This window comes from Yarrowia lipolytica, chromosome 1E, assembly GCF_001761485.1.
Source record: "Yarrowia lipolytica chromosome 1E, complete sequence".
NCBI lineage: Eukaryota > Fungi > Ascomycota > Dipodascomycetes > Dipodascales > Yarrowia > Yarrowia lipolytica.
The window spans coordinates 175,213-200,079 of record NC_090774.1 but is presented as its reverse complement, the minus strand read 5'-3'; the positions used below and the strand labels follow the sequence as shown (position 1 = coordinate 200,079).

The window sequence follows — 24,867 nt, the reverse complement described above, 5'->3', positions numbered from 1 at the left end:
TCACGTCTCATACATATACGCAACTAGGTACACCACATGTACCCAAACCCACACTCTTTAACGCGTACAATACTTCCCATCTTCTTACAACAACACCACCACCACCTGTCCACTCTCACAAAAACCACCAACATGGACACGGCCATTCCCTCTAGTCCCCCCAAGAAGCTGCTTCCTGCCTTCCCAGCAATGGGCAAGTTTGTGGCTGGAGAAACCACAGGAATCACTCACGTCTACAGAGACGAAAGTGACGATGTTCTTGTGCCCGGAATCATGTCTTCTTCGCCTGTGAAACGGAGTCATGCAACCGCCTTTGGCAAGGACACAAACACTAACAGAAGCAGTCCTGTTTCTCATGACACGAACAGTCCCCCTCCTTCGTCTCCTTGTCCTAGACATTACAGTGAAGATGACATTGGGGACGTGACCATGACTTCCATCAACTCTGACGTGTCTAACGATGTCTCTGGAGCGGAAGCGGTGGCCGCCGACACCGTCGACAAACTCCATCTCCAATCAATGCTTTCTAGAGAGCCCCGAACAGCTCTTACTTCCCTCCCTATTGTCAACCTCACCCGACCCTCCCCCAACCGAATCAACTCTCTCATCATGGACAAACGGGTCAACCAAAACAAAGACCTGCTGTCCAAGCCGACCACCCAGGAATTACTCGCTATCATGGGCGAGTACTACCCCCCTGTGGCCATTGGACGGTCCTCTCTGCAGTCTCAGGTTGTGCTTAGCAAGAGCAACCGACAGATTTCCAGACGCCATGTGACCACCTGGTACGACCTCGAGCGTCACGTAATTGCCATTTCGTGTTCGGGCTGGAACGGGTGCCGAGTTATGAGCAGTGGCAGGGTATTCAGAACCACTGAGAATGTCACTCTCCTTGAAGAAGCCAAACTCAAGTATGGAGATATTTTCGAGCCCTCCACTGAGACAAAAGATGGTCAGGAGAACGCCCCTTGTTCTTCTTCCTCGTTTGGCACCTTCTTGTTCAAGAACGACAGAATGGAAGTTGACGCTTCCGAAATCCTGGTTGATGTTCGAGGAGAGCGGTTTATGATTCGGTTGTCTGATGAAGGCGAGGAAGTCGCTGATGAAGATGCCGAAATGACCACCGACGAGACCGACGATGAGGAGCTGGTGCCGTTGACCAGTGTTTCCGACAACAAGCTCAACACCATGAAGACTGATCTCAACACCAAGAATACTGACACTCATTTCAGCAAGAAGCAGAAGGTGGTTGAGGAGCCCATCAAGGCCACAACTGGCTTTCCTGCCGTTGATAAGGAGAACCAGACTCAGACTCCTGCTGTCTCTACCCCTGCGACTGTCACTTCTACCCCTACCACAGTCTCTTCTACCCCCTCCTCGGCCAAACGCTCTGCCAAGGCTTCCAACAAACCCGTGCTCAAAACTGTTAAGGTGATGAAGCCCGTTGCTCGACAGAACGTGGTTCGACAGGTCACTCGGCCTGCTGGACGACTTGAGAAGCCGAAAATGCTGGAGCAGAAGCATGCCGAGAAGGTCGCCATTGATAAGACCGTCAAGCCTGTTGCTGACAAGCCTATTGAGAATGCCCCTGAGAAGATCGAGACCAAGGCTGAGCCTAAGGCTGTCAAGAAGCCTTCGGAAAAGTCTGCCGAGTCTTCCGAGCCTGTTGAGCCCATTCAGAAGCCCACCGAGCCTATCAAGCCTGTTATTCCGTCCGCTGTCATGGCTTCTCATGCTCGAGAAACAACACCCGTGCCCCAGGTGACCATGGCCGCATCTAAGTCTACACCCAAGTCGACTCCCAAGGCTGTTGCTGCCACTCCCAAGAGTGTTTCCACTCCCAAGACGGCGACTTCTACCCCCAAGCGAAAGAAGAGCCCCTCTCCGGAGATCCCCCTGTCGCCTTCCAAGATCGATCTCAAGGCGATCCGAAACCTCGTGTGCAACCACCTGGCCTTCTCGCGTCTGTCATGCACACCCCTACAGACAGTAATGGCAGTCTCGCCGAAGATCTCCATGGTGCCGAAGTCGCAGCTGCAGCAGATTCTGCGCGACATCGACTGCATCGGCATTATCCACCGGGAGGGCAAAGACGCATCAGGCAAGCCGCTCGAGGAGGAGTACTACTACGTGCCCGAACGAGACTCGGATAAGGACCGGGTCAAACTGGTCAACGAGACCAAGGGCGGCGCTGGCGTGCGGTCTTGCAGAAAGGTCCACAAACAGTACTACTGGAAGAAGCCTACCTTGTAAGACAGAAGAAAAAGCTTACTGGGGGCTATCTCTCCCAGATACTAACGGTGCTTCGAAATGGGAGTGCAGCATTTATTTAATTAACTGATTGTATATTGAGTGAGACTGGTAGAGAAGTTCATACGCACCATGCGTGACAAGAGAATGTCTGTGATCAAGTTGTTTTTACTACATGGTATCAGTTTTGCCGAGTGGGCTCTTGGTGAGGGTATACAATTGTATTCTTACCCTTACTTCGCATGTACCAGGCTGCTACCTATTGCACTTCTACTCGTCTCAATGTTGTTCTTAATGGATATCTTTTCTATCTAAGTGTGACGTAACCATGGACTCCTAGGAAGTGCTCACAGAAACAACAAAAGAATTTCTCAAGACTTGTCAGACTGCCATACAAACCCACCCTAAGTCACTCCTCCGGAGAGGCTCAAACAAAGGGACAAGATCATCGCTCCTTGAACGCTTGCGCGCCGGGAATAATAAGATGACTGAGTCACAAGGACAAGCAATCAAACAAATGTTTTCTCACTCTGGGGTTTGCAGGTTCTATCTCATCAACCAAGTTTGAATAAGTGGCTTCTTTTAAGAAGTCATGAGAGACATGTCCTATAGAAATGATCCTATGGAATACGTCACTTACAGAAGAAAACTGGGTGTGGGTGAGCGGGTGCTTATATACATTTGGGAGCTGAACTCTATGCAGAATTTTTTTGCTATCTGTGCATGAGACATGTTTGGTGGTGTTTACCCTGACGTTACCCTACTGAGTGTATCGTGGCATGGACTGAGTATATGTGGTCACGGTAACGAAAGGTGAAAAATGATATCGAACACTGGAGTCACGTTCGTTGTAGAGAATGGCGGTCATTTTTCAGTTCGTTCTTTTGTTTGTCCTGTTTGCTCATTTGTTGCCACAAGACCGGCGTTTTAGAGAGCTCAAAACTTAATAAATTAGTTGGCAATTAGTTGGCGATTTACTAGGCCATTACTTACCCTATGCGTTCTAGTCATAATTCGTTAATAAATACATTAGGCCCAAATGAGTCGCTTAAGCCGTTGTTCCATCCTCGACACAAAAGTCGTAGACTGCTCGTCACCATCGTGAACTTCAATTTCTCTCTCCGAACAGTACTGGCGCAGCTTGTCGCCCATATGCTCATTGTAAGTCGGGTTTCGGAGCCGGAACTGCTTGTCCGACGTGGAAATGACCACTTGAGAGCCCGAGCTGCCAAGGAATTGAACGCTGGAAATGGTGTCGACATCCACCTTTTCAAAGTCGCTCACACGCTCGGTCATAAAGTCGAACTGGCACACGTAGATGGATGTGTCTGTGAGCAGCACAATATACTTGTTTGAGCTGTTTTGGAGCGACTCAAGCCACCAGCCAGAAATCACATCATCCTGGCAGATCTCTGAAGCCACCTCTATCGCAGATTTCGAGTACATGCGAGGATCAGAGCTGGCACAAGTCTCATCAAACTCGCTGAACACTCTCTCATCAACGTTGCCAACAAGGAAGTCAAACAGCGCCTGGCGGAAGAAATCGGACACCATTCCGGAGTAGAAGCGAGTGAGAGTGAGCCCCACATCTGTAACCACACCCTTGAAGTCTCGTTTTCGGTTCCGAGTGAACTCTCCTTTAAGTGCGTTCGTATTAGAATATTGGCGCGAAATGGCATCGCCATTGTCGGCCCACATGTGGTAGTAAGCCGATGATACAATGTTGTCAGCATCGTGATTGAGCTCTTCCAGCTGCTGTTCGAGCACTCTTTTGGCAATCTCAGTCTGAACAACATTGGTTCGGTCGAGACAGTCGATGCAGTTCACTCTGAAGATACCAGACTGGACCACAGACGTTGGGTTGCCCGTTTGCAGGTTCAAACCGTCCCACAGAAAGTTGTCGACTCCTGCCTGCACAACATCGCTGTTAAACAGCTCGGAAACACGCTCAAACTTCATACCTTTGCAGGCGTGGTGGAAATCAAACCATTCGAGCTCCTTACCGTTCTGCTCGCACAGTTTTTTGTACAGATTTCCAACCTTGAACTCGTTAGAGGTCGAAGACGCTTCAACCAGATTGACGCCTGTAACAGAGCCATAGTGGCTCTCAATACGGTCGAAATGAGTGTTGAAGACTTTGCGAGTAGCTTCGGCTCCTCTGAGAACACGGGGAGTGGGTTTTAGCTTATACGGACTCTGCTGGAAGAAGACAGGCAAAGAACCTCGGACAATCACGTACGAAAGAATGTACTTGGGTGTAACCAGAAGCTGCTCGGTTTCGACCCAGTTGGCACAGTTGGCATCATCGTCAATACCTCTTCGGAGATACCGAGCTCCAATGCGGTGTCGTGATCTCCGAGAAATGAGTACCACGGAGATGTTGCTGGATTCGGGCTTGACTTGTCCCACATGACCTTGGATTATCTTGAGCTCAAACTCGGTGTCTTTGAACAATCTGTTTCTATTGTAATTCAGGTAGTATGAAGAACATTTCGACTCCTTATTCAAAAGACCCTGTTTGAGAGATTGATGTAGGTTGAGCTTAGGAGAGTAAAAGAGAGCCCCTGAAGACAGGAATTTTTGGCACTCTCTGATAAACTTGAGAGTCGAGGGAGACACAGGAGAAGGTGTGCCTGTTTCGGTTTCTGAGGGCTCAGAATCAGCGACCGAAGAACCTCTCGACTCGTTGGAGTCTGTGGACCGTCGCGGTTCGGCAGTGGTGTTATTTTGAGAGGCTTCAAAAACGGCTCTGGCTCGCTGGTAGGACAGAGGAATCAGGAGAGCCCCGGTGATCTTGTAGAGGGGAGCATTTTGCAGAGTAGCAACCTGTTCTCGTTTGGTGATGACTGCCAGCGAGTGCACATCAATAGGAAAGATGCCAAAAATGCCCAGGCACTCTAGAGACGGGCTTTCTGTATCGACCGAGGCTCCATCTGTGTCATTTTGTGAGTCCGTATCGTCCTGGAGTGTGGTGAGAGATTTGGTAGCGAAATCAAGCAGTGATCTCGTGCCGTTTTGAGACTGTAGTGTCAGTCCCTGTTGTGTTAGGGTGATTTGCATGGCCTAACGAATGGTGAAGCGAATGGATGGATGTGTAACGATCGACGATTTGAGCGAGTGGAATACCGGGGGCTCCTGAGACGGTCTCGAGATAAACCCTTGTTTTGATCAGATGAGTTTTAATTACATCTCCCTGTGCGCATAGTGTGCCTCTCTCATGCACAGGCTGTAAACTCTGCCACCACCTAGAACGAGATAAGCGACGACCCAGAGTTTGGGATACCTTACGGGGTCGGAAATACGACCTGTACGACGTGAGCGAGAGGCGAAAATAAAAAGCAGGAGATACTGAAATTTTAGACAATCGCAATATCGCATGGCATAAGAGTATTACTGCCTGTAGCTAGTTGTAATTGACTTGTTTATTTCTTAGCTACTGTTGGCTATGGTTGCCCTTATGGACATGATCAGCTGACTTATCTGTGTAATCCCGCAGAGTAAATGGTGCCGTGTGGTTCTAACGGCTGTTGGTCGCAGTTACTGTATACATTGGTACACTACATCCTATCAGCATACTTTGCAACCCCTGCATCACGTGATCGATAGCTTGATGTTACTTATTGATACTGAGACACCGCGGTTACAGTAGCTTCTGAGGGGGGTGCTGCTCAATGTTCGAGACACCATCTGCACTTGCAGATATCAGTAGGTACGAAACACTGGTGCGAGTACAGTATGCACCTGTTGGGCCACTTCATCAGCCCATCGACATATCACTGTAGCTACTGTACCTCTTCTACACCACTGGTACCGTCGCCACCCTATCATAACGGTAAAGACTATATATAATACGGGGTGGCGCCGCATGATGATTGCAACCCTGGGTGCCGCTCAACAATGGCTAGCTTCGAGTCTAGGCATTAGCCTGATGAGATGTGGAGTCGCAGACAAGCGAGACATTTATGTGCAGGCGAACACAGTCAAACGACCCCGGTCACCGTCCACGGAGAACATAAGCTTCACAGCAACTGTCGGGGACCGCCGAACCCATTTCCCACTCGTCTCAAATCTACTTGTAGAGACCATACAAGTAGCTACTGGTAATGCACCGTTAAACAGTTCAAAGTTTTTGCATATCTAAAACTGTCTACCAGTAGCTAGACTATACTGTGCGGCCAACAAAACGCCATACTAGCTCCACTACCACCAACCACCTCTTCCAGCATCTTGTCGAAGCTGCACACCCGCCAACCTCTCGCACGCACCGATTCCTGGGCATGTCCCTGCTCAGCCTGCCTCCAGAAACCATAGCCGTGATTCTCGCCTTTACCTCTGTTGAAGATCTCCACAACCTGCGAAACTCGTGCTGCTGTCTAAGAGAAGCAGTCGACAACAGCTCCCACGCTCTCACCGCCGCCAGGGCTCTCTGTGCACCATGGATGCAACCAGCCGACGGGTCCAGCGCAGCGGGATGGCTCTCCCTCGCCATGGCCGAACTGCGTCGTAGAGACACCATGCATGGACATGCACGACACCATCACCAAGCCGACTACCACCACACCTCCTACCATGACGCCCTGGATCTGACCTCTCCCACAGACGGACTGGCCTCCCTGCCGTTAGTAGAGTACGCCGAGGAGCCTGAGCCGGTCCAAACCATCAACCACAACCTCGCACCCGAAGCAAGCCTATATGCAGACATCTTCCCTGACGGAACGCTGTCGATATCCCGAGCAATATCCGACGAATACGAAACAAAACTGTGCTTTCGCCGCCAGATTGTCTTCACCCACAACTTCCCCATCTATCCACAAACCTATGGCGACTATGCATCAAATGTGTACACCCCTCCGGTAGACGGTGTTCAAGAACTCAATTACGCCCGCAAAACGTGGTTTTGGAGAGTAGTTAGAAATATACTGGAGGATGACCGTGTAATTCGCCGCTTCCACGTGTCCAAGGCCATGTACGACGGATATCTCACGGCTCTGCTTCGCTTACGCTCCACTAAACTGGCTCCAGGCATGTCTCCCGAAATGGAATGGCATCGGTTGGGTCACTCGGGCAGCAGTAGTGCTGGCTCTACTTCTGACTCCAGTACCGGCTCCATTGGCTTGTGTGAGGAATACGAGCTGTTGCGACAAAAGTGCATTGCTCCAGGTCGCCGGAATAACATCAAAACACAATCTATTCGCATACACATGCCGTGTTCCGAGTCCGCCCGTGTATTTGTGTACGGCCACGACACCTTTATTTGCATTTCCAACTCGCTTGAGGACCCTGTGTTGAAGCGGAATGACTTCTTCTGGGTTGACTGGGCCAACAGTAAGACGTTCCGTCTCTGTTCAACGATATCCCCCCATGGCCCCACGCATCCGCAACATCAGCATCATCCCTTCATAGTAGATAACCGCTTCTTTTTGCTGTATCGAAACCAGCTGGTTGAATGGGCCATGAATGCATCTTCTCAATTTGTGCCGATTGGTAAGACCAGGCTAGACCTGTCGTACAGACGCGACTTTTCGCTGATGCCCCTGCTCGATACCCGCACCCCTGTCATCACTGGTCAGATGTTTGTCGACACCAACAACAGGAGTTACTCCAAGGTGACGCTGGGAGACTCGTCCAACTCATTCCACGTGCTCGGAGTGCTCAATGGGCAGAAGCGCGACTGGACGTACCAGTATCTGCGGGAGCTGACGGAGAAGCTAGCCATGTACCGAATGCCTCTCAACACGTGGTGTCATTTGGACAAGATCTTGCCGCATGTGGTGCTCAGTGGTGGTGTCCAAGGTGAAGAGCAGGAGCGGATTCGAGGAGCAGTCTCGCCCACGCACTCTATATAAGCCATCATTTTTATTTAAACATAGACCCTTGATTTTTCACCTAACAAAGAAGCGACGATCAACCGAGTTTGATAGGCGCGGGGAGATGGAATACGGCAGGAACACAGCGATAGGGTTGTTTTTCGTTTCCTTTGGGCTACTCCTGAGTACAGTACAGTACATAGTACAAGGCCAATGTTGTACCTTGGAGGGTGAAGAATGTCGGGCCCTGTACACACTGTGGGACTACTTCTACATCTCTATACCATAACTTGCCTTGACTCACTGACGATCGTATAAAATATTTTTGTCTCATTACATGAGAGAATCTTGTTGGTGTAGATTAAGGTGTGCAAGGCCAAGCATGAAGACTTCCAGGGTCTATTAATTGGTTGCATTTGCCCGCTATTTTTGGCTGTCAAAAAATATTGGTTTCACCTCGACAGAACGCATAACAAGACCTTGCTCTGTGTCAATCTTGAATAGGCTTGGCCTGTGAGTTGCTACGGCCCTTCGATGGCTCCATTAAGCTGTTACAACGGCCGAGAGAAGCGCCAATGGTACAAGTAGTGACTTTGAGCTTGCCGGCTGCAGTATGGTTTTCCTTTTTCCAATGTGCAAATTGCCAGTGTTACATCAACGGATAAAGTTGGCGGTGGTGTTGCTGGAAAAGTTGAAAAGAACACAATAGCAGGTCTGATCGGGTAATGGGCACTTGACGGTCCGAATCGTAGCAGCTCAGAGTGCCATTTGTGCAGGAAATTGTGTAAATCTACTCCACCTAATCGCTTCCTCCACCCCTTGGAGAATTGTAACCATGAAGAGACTCCAGTGGGATCTACAGGTGTGTGTGAGAAGCTGCACTTGATAATAGGCCGAGGTCGGTTCTCTACAGCAAGCACAAACCTCCGCATTCTAATAAAATAACGTCATTTTCACCATCTTCATACGCCCCTGACCGTCACTTCAACAAGCTCTTTTAGATTGGTGGTGACAAGCACATGTATACATGTATACATACTCGTCGTCTACCCGGTACCTTATACTAGCGAGTCTACAGAGCGAAGATCATAAAGGTAGATTACACAGCTGAGTCTCCTCCTTCGTTGCTGTTGGGGCCGTTTGATAAAAAGTGGTCCCATTGCACCTCCCATCTTCGAACCCTGCATAATTTCTTCATATTCGGCAATTGACCATATCTGGTCTATAGGAACAAGTCAAGTGGTGGAGCATCTGTGGGGCTCAACGAGATAATTACACACGATAACACACACACAATATTTTCATGCCAACTAAACTATACTTTTATCCTCCTGATCAGCACAGTAATGATAATATTTGCCAAACGTTTTATTATTTGAAGACCCACTTATGTAAATTTTTTGGGTGTTCCGTTTGTGGCCCTTCCTTGTGTCGCCTTGCTATATGTATATTGTATATTACTCCGCATCTACTCCGCATCTACTCCGCAGAGCTCATGCAGTAAGCATGCACGCAGCTATAACGGGGAATCAATGTGGCAGACACGAATTGGTATTTGCATGGTGGAGTCCCCCACACTAGAAATTGCAACCAACTTGAACTCATCCACGCGCGAAAATGACAGATATTCTCCGGCCAGATACTCCCCCCTCCCCCACCGTTGAAGATCTCCATGAGCGGCTGTCGTTACTCAAAGGCAAATGTGCCGCCATGAGAGAGAACATTGTTCATCAGAGAAGCCAATTTATGAATGCCACCCTTCCAAGTCTTGCCACAGACCTCCGGCCCATCAGTTCAACCCCCCTGAAGGTGCGACACAAACTCAAGGGACACAGAGGCAAGATAAACAGCTGCGACTGGGCCTCCAACTCACAATATGTGCTCAGTGTAGCTATGGACGGTCTGGCTCTCATGTGGGACGCCTACTCGTCTCTAAAGTCCAGAGTCTTCCTTCTTCCAAGCTGCTACGTGCTCTCCTGTGCATTACCTCCCTCGTGTGGCTACCTGGCATCGGGTGGTCTAGATAACAGGGTCTCAATCCACTCCATGACTCAGTCGGCTGATGAGACAGACCCTTCTGTTCCCTACGGTTCAGGGTCGTCGACCAGAATGAAGGGACTTACCAAAAGCGAGCCCATGGCCATTCTCAAGGGACACTCTGCATATGTGGCGGACTTGTGTTTCCTGACTGACCAACAGATCATCTCAGCCTCCGGAGACATGACATGCTGCATCTGGGATGTCAATACAGGCCGACGTGTTTCGACCCTGTATGACCATCTAGGAGACGTCTCTTCTGTGACCAAACACCCCTCTAAGATGCAGATTGTCGCCACGGCTTCCAACGATAAAACAGTCAAGATCTGGGATCTCCGAATCGCCAGATGTGTCCAGACCTTTCAGGGGCACAATAAGGATGTAACTTCAGTGGACTTCTTTCCCGATGGAAATGCAGTTCTCTCTGGAGGTGACGATTCAACTGCAAGACTGTTTGACATGAGAACTGATTGCCAAATGAACATTTATAGTGCCCCAGACATAATGTCTCCTGTCAACTCGGTGGCTGTAACACCCTCAGGACGGATCATGTTCTGTGGCCATGACACAGGTGAAGTGGTAGCTTGGGACACCATCAAATGCACCTACCTCGGCCCAATCACGAAGCATCTTGGTCCTGTTACCAAAGTAAAGGTCTCCCCAGACGGAGTGGGTGTCCTATCTTCTTCTTGGGACGAAACTATGACAGTTCTGTCTCTGTAAGTGGAGGTCTACGTGTATGCAGTAATAACATCACATCAACCCGATATGAGAAATAATATGAAGCGGCTACAGAAGGTGCATGTCTATGTGTGTGCTGCGCTTGATAGTCGGTGGTATAATTTTGGTTTAATTGTCTACAAGTACAAGTACAAGTACCATACCATTGTTGACCAACACTGGAACACACTCTCTTTAGGTAGCTACTTGTACCCGGTTTAGATGTCATAACGACGCATCGAATTTGACCTAACCCCCAAATTATCATAAAAAAGGCCCTCCTACCAGATAAAGAATTGCCGGTTTAGCACTCCTGTCTACTCATTTCCACCCTTAATTGCATTTTAAATGACATAATGGCACTTCAAAAATCTGAGTTTTAAGGGGTCACGTGACACTGATTTTAGCTTGGGAGATTCTAAAAAAAGTTCAATTAAAAAAAACCCAGCGATGTGGCGCAGCGGAAGCGCGCAGGGCTCATAACCCTGATGTCCCTGGATCGAAACCAGGCATCGCTAATTTTTTGTCAATTTTTTTTGCTGTGATGGGTCATGATAAAGTTCTTAATCTGGGGCAGACGTGCAGAACAACAACTTTCATTAACGCATCCACCAACACCTTTTTGCACCAAATCATGGCACTACTGGTGAGTATGGGGAGAGGATAAGGCTTCCTAAGGGTTGCAACGAACACAACAAGCACTAACCAGCTCTGTTTTGCACATTTCTGCGACTTGCATGGCCCGACTTCGATACTGTGTTGTCAGAAAACGAAGGAGACCACACCAAACGAGTGTTCGACGTGCGCAAATTGCCAGCTGATCCTGCCAAATGATGCCACAACTCTACGATCTAATATTGGCGAGCACACATACGTGTCTTCTCAATGTGCCGTCGGGGAGGATGACTACTCCAAGGTTCGAAAGGCCTGTCTCAAGCTGCTGAGTAGTGAAACCACCTTCTCGGATACTCCTCTCATGTTTGGCGACTCATCTGGAGCCACCATTGGTTACGTGTTCAAGGTGAACGACAACGAGTCTCGTGGTGGGATTCGAAAGTACGGCTTTCTCTGTCTGGGGGAAGAAAAGCGTCTGATGGACAACTGGATTCCCATCACCGAGCGATTCGAAAGCATGGGAGGATGGATCAAGACACAGGTGACGAAGCATCAGGAGATGAAGGACAAGAGCGACTGGGCCGATTCGTTCAGACGAGAGGCGTTTACTAAACCCAAGAATCTCGTGAGCATGACCAAGGACGACGAGTTCTACGTCAAGGTGCATGCTGGTCTGAGTGATTTACTCAACAAGGTGGCGTAGCGGGGACGACGGCCTAGACGCTGGTGGAATACCAGCAGCTGGCTTCAACCTGTACTATCTATGAAGTCCTTGGTGTTGCTGAAACCGATAGTGAGACTCAATTCAAGGTACCAGCACCACCGGATTACTTCTACTTGTACAGTAGTTATCACATCACTGCATAATTATCACGGCTACATATGGTGACAAGTGCTAGAGGCCCCCCTGAAAGCTGAACTGGTCGCTCTGGCCATGTTGGTTGATATTTGCACTCTACTGTTGTCTTCGTACAAGTACCCTGTATCGTACTACGTACCCTGTATCGTACTACGTACCCTGTATCGTACTACGTACCCTGTATCGTACTACGTACCCTGTATCGTACTACGTACTCGTACTCGTACTCGTATACGTACGTACTGTACCTAACTTCTCCATACTCGTCCACCTAGACATGCCGTTTAGAGAAGCTACCAGGTCTCGTACCGCAGCAACCTGTGCCACGGTCTTGAATAACACCAATTCGTCATGCAGTACATACAACATAGCAGCAGTCCGATATTACCCCTTTTCAGCGTCTCCTGTTTTCATATTGATGTAGTTGCGCCTTAAACCACCAAACTCGTGCCCTGAACCAATCACAACGGTGCTAACGGAGTGCATTTTCACTGCAGTGTGTGTGTATGCAAGAGGGAGTGTACCAGAGGGTAAATATGGGGCAAAAACGGTAATGTGAGTGGTTAACGAAGTTTTCAATTGTAAAAAACATTGCCTCGCGGGGCTGGCTCATTATCAGAACGAGAACAATCGGATCTAGACACCTAAAGTGCGCACACTTTCTGTTCGCACGACCACTTATACAGTAAGTTTTCCGGAAAGATAAGGGTCTGGGTGAAGTTTGTTGAGATCAATCACATCATGTGGGGGTGCGCGCGCATATCTCGTCAGGAGAGTTGAGCACAGAGATGGAGACGATTTTTTGGTCAAACCATGTGGATGCGGTCAATTTTTCTCTCCAGGAATTTCTGCAGCTATTTTTTCCGATCAAATTCCATCCAAAATCACCCTAGTTGGCCTCAAATTAGTCGATATGGTGCCCTGTTGGGGCACACTCGAGTGAGTGGCGTTGTCAATTGACTTTGTGCGTTCGAGACGAGACAAGAGAGGCGTGACTATGCCGAGGTAACCGTGCAAGAGTAGCAACTTTTAGTCAAGAGTGGGATTATTGCGTGGAGATCATTGTATGTTAGAAACAGGCAATGGATCAAGGGGTATCTCTACATTACGAATTATTGTACAAGTAACCACAGGCTCGATGTATGATACAACTACGTACGATACCCGTCTAGTATTTACTGAAGCCTACGAGCCAGATCACATACAATCACACTACAGTTGCGAAATCAATATAGTAAATCATCAATTAATCAATAAATGATGCGCTTAGAGGTTGTTCTGAGCGTTCTTGAGGATACCCTCAATGGCGGCAGCCTTCATGACGTTGCCCTTAACCTTGAGCTTGCCGGTCATGAAGAGTCGCTGGGCGTTAGCCTTACCCTCAACGAGCTGCTGGAAGTGGTCGTCAGAGAGAGTGAGCTGGATGTCAGCATCACCCTTGGGGGACTTGTTGCCCTTGCCGACGTCACCGTCGTTCTTGAGGTCAAGGTACCAAGACTCGGTCTTGCCAGCCTTGTTCTTGAGGTTGAAGACAATGATGGCGTTGGCCTTCTTGATGGACTCAGCCTTCTGCTTGGCCTGAGAGGGGTCGTTAAGACCGTCACGGATGACGTCGAAGATGATAGAAGAAGTGAAGCCGTCGACCTTGAGAGACATTGTTGTTTTTGTGTAATGAATAAGAGATATTCTGGGGAGCTAAACCGGAGGATGCACCCTACCTATATATATGTCGTTAGATTGACTATATGCATTTAATGCTTGCTCGAGAGGGGCAGCATGTGATAGTTTTTACCGAGGTGTAGGGAGACAGCCAAGCGTGGGCACATTGCCCCGGACGAACCGACACGACACAAAGAAACGTGACAAAGCCTAACCCAGTTTGAGATTTATCCCCACAGAATCATTTGGAACAGTCCGGGGAATTAGTGGACATTTGCGGCATTTCTAACGCGGTTGATCCTGTAGCTTTTTGCGCATTCAGCTCAATTCTGCGCCATGAGTTCGGTATATTCATGCCCTAGGAACTACACGCTGGGCCTCTGCCTCAAACTGCCACCGTGTTCTTCCCCATGTGAATTTTACCACACACCCCAAAGAATCAAATCCAAAGAGCTTATTGGGACGAATAAGCTCGGTCCTACCGCCAGCCCCCACACATTGGTGGTCAACGCCGTCACAACCATCCAGTTGGCGGCGTTATAATTTTTTACCGTTGGAATGCTTTTGAGGTCAACAGAAGGGGTGAAGCGATGATGCATGAGGCTGGCTATTTTCGGAAGTTTCACTACTTGTGCAAGTACCGTACCGGTCAGTACGAGTAAAATGATTTCGGTAGCTTGTATGTTTCATTAGGTGTCTTGTATAGACACAGTTAAGAAGAATGCAAGTTCCACGAGATTCGATTGACGGCCCAACAGATCAGCGAAGTAACGAGCGAGTACCAGCTCTCACACAGGGTCTTTACCGTAAGTATCGTCACATCCCCCACAAGCCGCCAAGCGAATCGCTTAATGAAAACGTCATTCTCTTTCTCCGCCGGACCTGCATACTACCCTTCACATGTTCCATATGATACTTATCTCTTTCGTAATCATGCTAATATAATGCGGGGTAACCCCAAACTGTGGTTGCAATGGGGGAATCGTAGCAACAGTAGACATGCAAAAGTCCATGCAACGGAACATGTGAAACTGGATTGCGGAACTGTGTGATCCTTGGGGCTATTCTAAGACCCGCCGTTGGACTTTGTTATAGTTCTCTCGACCCGAGGCCGTTACTTCTGCCAGACTATGGTCTCTACTTCCGGCTTTTCTTCCCTATATCTATTGTATATGTACAGTAACACGATAGATGATCAAGCAATGGGCATACAAGAGGCAGGTGTAAGATCCGTTGTTTATACAGTAGCTACAGTATGTCCATACAATGATATCCATCCCCACAAATAACGATCAGCCTCCATAACTTCAAGATATCCACGGAACCCCTCCCCCACCATTTCGGTAAACTAACAGGCCTATTATCCGATTTACTAATCACTTGCGTTTCCTCTGTCCCCTACAGTACCAGCCGAAAATAGCCTTCAGTTGCCTAACGCCGAAGTGATCGTCCGCCCTCTTGTGTATAGTTCTGCCTAACATTGGTGCTGGTACGAACCGAGACTTGCGGGGTGCAGACGACTGTCGGTGTTTCAGATGAGAGCTTCGACATGTGCTTGTGACTTTCGGTATCCAACGCCCGCAACTACAACTACTTGTAGTAGCTCGCTGGAAGGGGGTTTCTTTTTTAGGCGCGATGCCATACAACAAGATCTAAAGCCAGTAGTTCCATTTTTTGATGACTGCCGAGGTACACCTCCTGCAAACATCATAGTGGCATGGTAGGTATCCTTGATTAGTGACGCAGACACTTGTACATACTCATACAACACTCTACAACCACTGAGTATAAATCTGCCATGGTACAAGTATCCCATCACTCAGGCGTCCTACAACTGCATCGTCTTCTCCCTGTATGGATGTATGTACATACTGTAGCTACACGTACTCACAAACATCAAGCATATAGTGAATACAAGTACCTGTAGTCTAGATCATACCACCAGCCAAACACATGGAACAGCACATACTTGTACTTGTACAAGTTGTTATAATAATATCACCAATACCATCCCATAAATATATCACTAACCCCGATCCCCCATACTCATCTTGCATGAAGCATATTTCAAGCTAGTGTGGTGAGTGAAATATTGAACATGACATGACAGAAACTGTAAGGAAGTTGGCCACATCCTGTTTGTACACAAATACAAGACCTATAATGGAAACACATAACAAATCGTACTTTTACGGATACACAAGTGAACAACCACCATTAAATACATTGATTTCGTTACATAACCTGTCGACCTCCCATGAGCTGTCGGAAGCTGTTAGCAAAAGGGGCGTCGGATGGAACGATAAAATAAGAGGACTCGTCAGGACCAACAAAAGAACTATCGCCAGTTGTAATTGCCTTGACATCTCCCGCAGATGCAAGCGAGAGATTATCGAGAGTCTCGGTCGCCTCAATGGCATCCAGGTTGGCGAGACGCTCTCGGAAGTTCTCAGTGATACGGCCAATAGTATCCTGGATTCGAGTAATGGAGGTAGAATAAGTACCTCCATTGAGGAAAATAGTCTGGGCCTTCATCTGGGTAACTGTAGCCTCAAGGTCAATCAGATCAGATCTAATCTTCTCGGTCTTGACTCGAAGACTGTTCTTGAGCTTTTGCTCTCGTGCCGACAGAGCTCGCTGGCGGAGAACCTCCTCTTTCTCCTCCTTAGGTCGAAGACTTTGGTAACGGGCAATCTTGTATTCAAGAACACCCAGTCCCTTGTTGCACTTGTTAATGTCATCGTCGGCACCCTCAAACTTGGCAGCATAAGGAGAAACCTTTTCCAGTTCCTCGAAGACCTCATTTGCCAGCTCATAAGCGCCCCCAAGTCTCCACTTTTCCACCTCCGTAATGCTGAGCGCGTACTCTTCTTCCTGGAAAGCGTCCTGGTCTCTCAGGTACGTCTCCAGAAGGTGGTAATTCTCTGTGAGAGTCTCAAACTCTGATTCGACCTCCAGGTAGATCTGTTCCATAGCAGCACCCAGAGTTTTGGGAGTCTCGGTGCTGGAATCCTCAAACATCTTCATGGAGGGAACAGGAAGAGGCATCGCGAACGGTTCGGGTTCGGGTTCGGGTTCGGGTTGTTCGTGAGCAGGTTCAGGCTCTGGTTCGGTCTGAGTCTCTGTTGACACCATAGGAGCTCTCTCAACAGCAGCAGCAGGAAGAGAGCTGGCAGGCTCAAAGCCCGAGTAGACGCCAGAGACCGGAAGAGCAGGAGGTTTGAGAGAGGGATCAACAACGGAGTTGTCGAAATCGTCGTCATGCTCGTCGTCCCCATCATCAAACTCATAGGTCTCGTCAATCGACTCGGTCTGGTTTCGTTCATCGTGCACGTGCACGTAATCGGCATCCTCCTCGTCCTCCTCGTCCACATTCTCCTCCGTAAACTCGCCCTCGTAATCCTCGTAGTCGTCGTCAAACTCATCAAACTCATTCTCGTCATCCTCATCGAACTGTGCAAAGCTCGAGTCCCCTTCCTGGTTAGAACTGCCATTGGCTTCCTTAGTGAAACTGGCCTCGTTGAGTCTCTTGAGCGCCTCATCCTCCTCGGCATCATCATCGAACTTAACAGAAGTCTTGGGAGCTTCCCCAGAAGAGCCCGAAGATGCTTCCTTAGCGAAACCAGCCTCATCCAGCTTCTCAAGAGCCGCCTTCTCCTGAGCATCGTCGTCGAATTTGGCAGGGTCTGTATCGGACTTTCCGTGAGTTGTATGCTTGGCAAAACTGGCCTGATCCAGCTTCTCAAGAGCATCATCCTCCTGCTCATCATCTTCGTCCTCGACAGCCACCTCGGGGGTGCTCTTAGTCTGTCCAGATGCGGCCTTAAGCTTCTGTAGATCCTCCTTGTTGAGGTCCTGAGAAGAAGACGAGTCAAACTTCTTTATGAGCTCCTTGATGGGCGTCTTTTCTCGCGAAGACACACGCTCCATGGGTTGAGACTGATCCTTGACCTGTAGCTCCTTGGGCTTGTCTGCAATAGATTGTTCAGACTTCTTGGACTCGCCCTCATCGTCCCCACTGGAAAGCTCCGTGATTTTGGGCTCGTTAGAGGCAGCAGAGTCAGTCTTGGGCTTTTCCTCCGCCTCATCCTTCTTCTCTGTGCTGCCAAAGAAACCCTTACCAGCGAAAGGGTTGGAAGCTGCGGCTGCGAGGAAGGGGGACTCAGAGTTGGAATCTTTTCCGAAAGTAAACCCACTTCCACCAGTTGCTTGAGATCCAAACTTAGATTTACCTGTGGCAGAAGCACTGGTCTTGTTGAGATTAAAGCCAAATGAAGGTACAGGTTTCGTGTCATCCTCCTTGTCGTCCTTCTTGTCATCCTTCTTGGCCTTAGCATGACGGCTGGTGAGCCCCATACCTTTCTGGGCAGTCAAAGGAGCAAACAAAGCAGAATCGCCATCCTTAGACGGCGCATCCTTAGCCGCAGGCGCATCGTCCTTTGCCAGAGCAGCCAACAGCTGATCGGTCTGGTCGCCTTCAGTGGTTGGTTCCAAGTCATCAGCCATGCTTTCATCGAACTTGAAGTTGTGGCCCTCGTCGTCACTGTCATCATCCATCTTTTGGATAGTAGGGGTTGATGTTGGCTGAGTCGACTGAGCTTCAGGGACAGGAGATGGCTCTTTGGGATTGGAACCGCTGCCAAAAGTGACCTTAGCTCCAAAAGCTCCACCCGATCCTCCAGGGCCCGAGCTACCGAACGACGACGAGCCGAAAGAGCTGTTTCCAAACTTCATGTCACCAAACTTGCTGCTTCCGAAAGTAGGAGTATTCTCGGACTTCGGTTTTTCATCTGGAAGAGTGGGGTTCTTGAAGTTGGAGAAGCTCAGCTTGGAAGCTCCAGCAGCAAAAGGCGACCCAGAAGCTCCAGCAGCAAAGGGAGACGCATCAGCAGCAAAGGGAGACGCACCAGCAGCAAAAGGAGAAGCAGTGCCAGGTCCAGCGGCAAAGGGAGAAGGGGAAGCAGTCTTCTGTTGGGATGAACCTCCATCACCACCGAACAGACTCGCAGCAGTTGAAGCCTCCTTGGCGGCTTCAGAGATAGCTTTCTGCAAGGGCTCCACACCAGCAGTGTGCTGTTTAATTCCATCCAGACTGACAATGTGCCATCCCGCTAATCTACCTTCGTTGTTCAATATCCACAAAAGAGGAAGGGGATCGCTGGTCGAGGCTCCTGGAATAGGAGTGTCCACATCGTCCTTTGAGGTTACATCCAAGCCAATACCAATGGCGGAGGTATCGAAATCTGTGTAGGGCATGGTGGCATTCATGGAGTCGTCTGTGGCTCTCAGAATTTCGTCTTTGGTGAGCATTGTGATTTCCGTAGAGGGAGCAAAGTTTGTAGCGATGAGGTAATCAAGACCAGCATAGTCTCTCAGAACAGCAGAAAACCACGATCTGCCACGAGACGCATCACCGAAAGGAGGCGACAGGTCTTCTTCCGCCTTCTTGTACGTGGTGGGTCCGTTCTTATCTCTGAAGATTAAGTAAGACGAAGACTCGGTATCTTCATCGTCAACCTTGGAGTAAGAGACGAAGAACAGGTGGGTTTCGAGCCACAAAATCTCCGTCACCTCCGCGGTTCCAGAAAGAACCTCATCCTCATTGTTTGTAGGGGCTTCTACCACCGCCGCAGTGCTTCCATCTGGTCGTAGCTGGTAGATTGAGCAATTTCCAGATGTTCCGGCTACAAGCTGTTTACCTTTAGGAGACCAGGATGCACGTGTCACGGACTCAGGGACCTCAATGCGCTTGGAGGTACCCTTGGCCAGATCCAAAAAGAACAGAGAGCCATTGGCAGTGACTACAGCTGCATCGGAAGCCACTCGCGGGTTGGGCAGCACTTGCGCAATGTCGTCTCCCAACACAATCGACTTGAGCTGTGTATCGGGCTTGTCTGTGGCAAAGACCCTGAGCTCACCATCGACTCCGGCGTAGATGCTCTTCTCGTCACTGGTGAAACCCACATGAGAGGGTTTTCCGTTGAGCTTGTGTTTGGTCACCTTGTCCTCAAGACTCTTCTTGAACTCAGACGTGAAACCAATCTCGTGGAGATCAGACAACTTTCCCACCACAAAAGCGTCGTCGTTACCGGCAGCCACAAACAGTCCACTCGAATTTGCCACATCGAACAGCTGAACCAGCTTTCGTCCCAGCTCCTCCTCTCCCCATCCAGGCACGACCTGTATTTGTCCTCCGGCAAGACCCTTGAAACCGAATTTCTGCGTTAGTGGCGTTCGTAGGGGTGTCGGAAATGAGTACTCACGTCTGTATGCGTCTCTTCGAGAGTTGCAATTGTCATCGTCGTTTGATGTTATCTCACGATATCGATTTTTTGTTTAGGTATGTGTGTGCAGGGCTAGGGTGATGTTTTTTTGGGATAAGCAGTATATACAGTAGTAAGGATCAAGTTTATGTAGTGAGGAACTTATTTAGCAACACTCAATCACATACAAATACGAGTATGTACAGTACTACGAGTACCGGGACTTGTACCGTGGTACGGTATATATTGTGGCATTTATACCATACTATTGCAAGTATACTTACACCTACAACATACCGTCGAGGATATTTTCGCAATTTAAACGTTCACCTGTTGAAACTCGAACCAACAACACTGACACAGTTGTTCATCTGCTCTCAGCTCTCAGAAAATTGACGGATCTAAATTCAGAGCTAAAGTTCCAACTTGCATACTGACTCACAGATATATAACCCCAAGCAGGCGTTGAATATCCAAATCATACCGATTGATCGACTTTCCAGACATGCCCAACACGAAATTCAACCTCGAGACCCTCGCACGACCCAATATCAGAGCCCTGGTGCCCTACAGATGCGCCCGAGACGACTACGACTCCGGAGTGCTTCTCGACGCCAATGAGAACCCCCACGGTCCTGCCATCAAAACTAACCAGGAGGAGTCCGAGTACTCGCTGAACCGGTACCCCGATCCTCGACAGAATTTCGTCAAGCAGCTTCTGTGCGATCTCAGAAACGCCGAGCGACAAGTACCCAAGCCCATCACTCCTGACAACATCTTTATGGGAGTAGGATCTGACGAAGCCATTGACGCTCTTATCAGATGCTTCTGTGTCCCCGGCAAGGACAAGCTGCTGACATGTCCCCCTACCTACGGTATGTACTCTGTTTCTGCACAGATCAATGACGTTGGGGTCACTAAGGTCCCTCTGGCTGCCGACTTCAGCCTGCGTCCTGATGCCATCATCGAGGCTCTCAACGCTGATCCCACCATCAAGCTGCTCTACATTTGCTCTCCCGGCAACCCCACCGCCAAGCTTGTGGACGAGGATGATGTCCGAAAGGTGCTCAATGCTGACTGGAACGGTGTTGTAGTTGTTGACGAGGCCTACATTGATTTCACCCGGGAGGGAGCCTCTGTCTCTACCCTGGTGAATGAATTCCCCAACCTTGTGGTCATGCAGACTCTGTCCAAGTCCTTCGGTCTTGCTGGTGTCCGAGCAGGCTTCACCTTTTCTTCTGTCGAGATTGCTGCTCTGCTCAATAACATGAAGGCTCCCTACAACATCTCCACACCTGCTGCCGAGTTTGCCGCTCGTGCTCTGTCTCAGGAGGGAGTCAAGCTCATGAGGACCTACACCAAGGACATTCTAGAGCAGCGAGCACGTATCCTTGACGCTCTTCCCACCATTGAGGGAGTCGGCCGAGTCATTGGCGGTATGGACGCCAACTTCCTGCTATTTGAGATCCTCAACAAGGCTGGTGAGCCCGACACCGAGCTGGCCTTCAAGGTGTACGAGCAGCTTGCCGAGTCTCGAGATGTGGTGGTGCGATTCCGGGGCAAGGAGCCTGGCTGTGCTGGCGCTCTCAGAGTTTCCATCGGTACTAAAACTGAGACTGACGTTCTTCTCGACCAGCTCAAGCAGGCAATTGCTGCCCTGAGACAGTAGATGTTTTTTAGCTATACCATTACTACACAATAGATAGATAACGACCTTTTTTATGAAAGGTATGTAGGCAAACTACCGAGTATCATTGTAATCACGAAGCCCGTAGAATTTCCACCAATCCTAGTGTATCATGCACATTTTTTCCCATTTAATAGAGGCTTTCTGAGCTCTCAGTTATGGATAGTCCCTTTTAAACTCGGCTTTTTATCGCTACAAAATATTAAACCTCATGCATAACAATCGACATTAACGCGGTGCTCAGTTGACCTCACTACAATACAGTACGATATACTGATCTCAGGGCACCAGCAGATACACAGACACGCGGAGAATGGCGACGCCACGGACAACAAAACGATACGGGCGTACCGGCAGCGCTACCAGACGTCAGCCTGAACAGATGACTCTGATGAGTTCGTTTCTGAGCGCAAGAGACAGCCCTTCTCCCGGGCTCTCAAACACGACTCCCACAACGCGAGAGAGGGAAAGAAACGATTCGGTCGCGTTGAAAAGTGCGGGTGCGAAGATTGATTTCGGAGCGAGTGAAGATCCGAACCAGGGAGCCTCCAATTCACCTCTCGTAGGACGCGTCACAAAACCTACGGCGACGAGAGATTCGAAAACAAGACCGACTCTATTTAGACGGACCCGAGGAGCCAGTATTTTCGACACGGAGCCCTACAAAAAGGCGGATATGACATCTGGGGGATCTTCAAGCGAGCCAGTAGCAACAGCAGACCCTCCAACATCAGCAGGGCGCGCTGCTACACGTGCCAAGAGAAATTCCACGAAGGACAGTACCAGCAGCAACGACACAAGTGTTCATGAGAGCCAGGATAACGGATTTGAATCGCCAGCTTCTGATACACCCAGGACCAAACGGCAGACTGGGAAGCCTACAGCTACTGCCACACCGCAAGCCCAGAAGAACACGGGAACACCTACAGCAAAGGGAAAGAAGCCAGCGAAACGTCAGACGGCAACCCCAACAACCAAGGTCCGCCTCACTCGGTCGAGATCGCGATCATCGAGCCCGGCAGTCAAGAACAGCGCTCCAGACAAGGAAGATACACTGGTGAAATCAAGTTCGAGCAACGGCTCATCCAATGGAATATCCCCTCGATCGTCGCAGACACTGTTTTCGTCTCAGCTTGTAGACACGGGTAACAAACTGGCTATTGACATTGATTTGGAAGATACCCAGAACGACATGGACGTGGATACGCAAACACAAACGAAGGTAGACATTCAGGCTGAGAAGGATAAGGATGATCGGATAGTCTTCGGACCCAAGAGATTGTTTGCCTCTGCTGAGAACAACGGACTCAGTGGCACTTCGATCTTTGGTTCTGCGCAGAAGCGCAAGATTAGGGGTTTGCGTACCAGTACACCCTCCAAGAAGATGACGGGGAAGAATAAAGTGGTTGACGGCGACATTCAGATGGGCTTGCAGGACAAACCAACACCTAGTTCGAGTTTTGGGTCTTCTTTCGAGAGCTCACAAGGCTCCCAAGAGCCAGTTAGAGCTCCTCTTTCTGTCACCACCAACAAACGAACGTATGGCGCCAACCGCTCTTACCTTGCAGACTCGCCCACCAAGAAGGAAAGCATTTATGATTCAATTATGAGTGAGAGCAGCGACGAGAGCGAGCAGGAGGAGCTGAACATCAAGAGTGTGCATGAACTGAGAGAGACTGGAGGAAACGCACGATTCATGGACGAAATGGAATATCTTGCTGAGGGGCTCGAGGATGAGGGTAGTAGTCGTCGAACGACCCTGCTGGAGATTTGCAAGAAGGCCAAAGATCCCGATTTCATCAGAAAGCTCAAAACCACAGACTACGCGGACAAAATCCTCCATGTTCTTCCTCAGGTGGTCGAGACCGATCAAGTTGCCTCTTTTCTGGTCTTGTTTATTGCCCAGAAGATCTTTGGAGACAATGGAGCTAATGTTCTGGATACAGTAATTAACGATCCCAAGTTTCTGGACAGCATCTTTCTATGTCTCGATAACACAGAGAGCATTTTAAGAGACAAAAAGTCCAGTAAGGTTTTCCAGAAAGTGCTCAAGGAGTTTGTGGATGGCACAACTTCTGCGTCTGATGATGAGCCCACGCCTTCACCTGCTCTGGCTGCTATTGCTACGCTATCCACTCTCCAAACTTACCCTGGTGCCTCTGGAAGCACAATCTTGAAGGCTTGTCTACAACCAAACAACTGGGACAAGTTTCGAAAGTTTGCAACCAACGAGTTTGAAAAGAAGGGATACAAGGTGCTGCAACTGGTGGTCTTTTTCCTAGACTTTTGCCAGTCTGATATCTTCTTCTCTTCGCTGGCTTCTACTCTAGATGAGCTGTCGACACAGCTACAAAAGGGACAGGTCAACAGCACGCTAGTTGACCTTTCTCTGCCTGTTCTACGTCTTTTGATTGTGCATACAAACGAGTCTAGCATCCCTGAGTTGGACGGGTCGTTTGTGCTGAAATGCATTACTCTTGCAGAGACTCTACACGAGCGGTCTGAAGACACCAAGCTCTACGAAGTATATCTACTGTGCCTGGGATTCCTCGAAAACATCATTGGAGCTCTGACCTCCGACTACAAGAAGGTCTATGACATTTTCACCAGGTTGGCCCGAGGCAAGGAGGACAAGCATTGCCAAGCGTTCCTGACATTGTTAAGAAAAAATGTGGCTACTAGAGGAGCCCTGAAGCTTTCTGCTCAGGAAAAAGCAGAGCTGGAGTAATTAATTTATTGGATTTGGTAGGTGATTTCTATCGTTTGATAAGTATAAATAGTACCTATTTTACTTTTATGTTACTCCTAACTTGCTACTGGTATAAGTAGCTGCATTAGCGCAGTTTTAAGGGTGCATATTTCAACGGGGCACTAAAGGTTAGACTCGTGTCAGACTTAAAATAATACGAGCACAAATGCAAATGTCATTATCATAAATTAATTATTTGGAGCTGGTGTAACGATACTAAA

The 24,867-nt window shown here is 49.0% G+C and overlaps 10 protein-coding genes and 2 non-coding genes across 12 annotated transcripts; 9 read left to right on the top strand and 3 right to left on the bottom strand.

The window, feature by feature from the left end:
• Nucleotides 1-36: 36 nt before the first annotated feature.
• Nucleotides 37-2,253, top strand: YALI1_E02000g (uncharacterized protein; the record flags this gene model as incomplete). The annotated part of the gene is made up of 1 exon (XM_503415.3): nucleotides 37-2,253. One exon carries the CDS (start codon nucleotides 37-39, stop codon nucleotides 2,251-2,253), a length of 2,217 nt encoding a protein of 738 aa, XP_503415.3.
• A 372-nt stretch (nucleotides 2,254-2,625) lies between these two features.
• On the bottom strand, nucleotides 2,626-2,886 carry YALI1_E01971r. Its single transcript, XR_011031480.1, has one exon. It is a non-coding gene; the product is annotated as a YALI1_E01971p (small nucleolar RNA).
• A 393-nt stretch (nucleotides 2,887-3,279) lies between these two features.
• YALI1_E01947g (uncharacterized protein) lies at nucleotides 3,280-5,310 on the bottom strand (the record flags this gene model as incomplete). The annotated part of the gene is made up of 1 exon (XM_503414.3): nucleotides 3,280-5,310. One exon carries the CDS (start codon nucleotides 5,308-5,310, stop codon nucleotides 3,280-3,282), a length of 2,031 nt encoding a protein of 676 aa, XP_503414.3.
• Nucleotides 5,311-6,527: 1,217 nt separating this feature from the next.
• Nucleotides 6,528-8,096, top strand: YALI1_E01935g (uncharacterized protein; the record flags this gene model as incomplete). The annotated part of the gene is made up of 1 exon (XM_503413.1): nucleotides 6,528-8,096. One exon carries the CDS (start codon nucleotides 6,528-6,530, stop codon nucleotides 8,094-8,096), a length of 1,569 nt encoding a protein of 522 aa, XP_503413.1.
• Nucleotides 8,097-9,674: 1,578 nt separating this feature from the next.
• YALI1_E01904g (uncharacterized protein) lies at nucleotides 9,675-10,817 on the top strand (the record flags this gene model as incomplete). Its single annotated transcript, XM_503412.1, has 1 exon — nucleotides 9,675-10,817. The coding sequence occupies one exon, from the start codon at nucleotides 9,675-9,677 to the stop codon at nucleotides 10,815-10,817; it is 1,143 nt and encodes a 380-aa protein (XP_503412.1).
• A 443-nt stretch (nucleotides 10,818-11,260) lies between these two features.
• Nucleotides 11,261-11,332, top strand: YALI1_E01888r. Its single transcript has one exon. It is a non-coding gene; the product is annotated as a tRNA-Met (tRNA).
• A 26-nt stretch (nucleotides 11,333-11,358) lies between these two features.
• YALI1_E01885g (uncharacterized protein) lies at nucleotides 11,359-12,132 on the top strand (the record flags this gene model as incomplete). Its single annotated transcript, XM_068282892.1, has 2 exons — nucleotides 11,359-11,460; nucleotides 11,524-12,132. 2 exons carry the CDS (start codon nucleotides 11,359-11,361, stop codon nucleotides 12,130-12,132), a joined length of 711 nt encoding a protein of 236 aa, XP_068138993.1.
• Nucleotides 12,133-12,192: 60 nt separating this feature from the next.
• Nucleotides 12,193-12,712, top strand: YALI1_E01877g (uncharacterized protein; the record flags this gene model as incomplete). Its single annotated transcript, XM_068282891.1, has 2 exons — nucleotides 12,193-12,276; nucleotides 12,344-12,712. The coding sequence occupies 2 exons, from the start codon at nucleotides 12,193-12,195 to the stop codon at nucleotides 12,710-12,712; spliced, it is 453 nt and encodes a 150-aa protein (XP_068138992.1).
• An 836-nt stretch (nucleotides 12,713-13,548) lies between these two features.
• Nucleotides 13,549-14,043, top strand: YALI1_E01865g (uncharacterized protein; the record flags this gene model as incomplete). Its single annotated transcript, XM_068282890.1, has 1 exon — nucleotides 13,549-14,043. The coding sequence occupies one exon, from the start codon at nucleotides 13,549-13,551 to the stop codon at nucleotides 14,041-14,043; it is 495 nt and encodes a 164-aa protein (XP_068138991.1).
• A 2,139-nt stretch (nucleotides 14,044-16,182) lies between these two features.
• On the bottom strand, nucleotides 16,183-20,246 carry YALI1_E01798g (uncharacterized protein; the record flags this gene model as incomplete). Its single annotated transcript, XM_503409.3, has 2 exons — nucleotides 16,183-20,166; nucleotides 20,211-20,246. 2 exons carry the CDS (start codon nucleotides 20,244-20,246, stop codon nucleotides 16,183-16,185), a joined length of 4,020 nt encoding a protein of 1,339 aa, XP_503409.3.
• Nucleotides 20,247-20,715: 469 nt separating this feature from the next.
• Nucleotides 20,716-21,879, top strand: YALI1_E01793g (uncharacterized protein; the record flags this gene model as incomplete). Its single annotated transcript, XM_503408.3, has 1 exon — nucleotides 20,716-21,879. One exon carries the CDS (start codon nucleotides 20,716-20,718, stop codon nucleotides 21,877-21,879), a length of 1,164 nt encoding a protein of 387 aa, XP_503408.1.
• Nucleotides 21,880-22,210: 331 nt separating this feature from the next.
• Nucleotides 22,211-24,625, top strand: YALI1_E01778g (uncharacterized protein; the record flags this gene model as incomplete). The annotated part of the gene is made up of 1 exon (XM_503407.3): nucleotides 22,211-24,625. One exon carries the CDS (start codon nucleotides 22,211-22,213, stop codon nucleotides 24,623-24,625), a length of 2,415 nt encoding a protein of 804 aa, XP_503407.3.
• Between the last annotated feature and the right edge of the window lie 242 nt (nucleotides 24,626-24,867).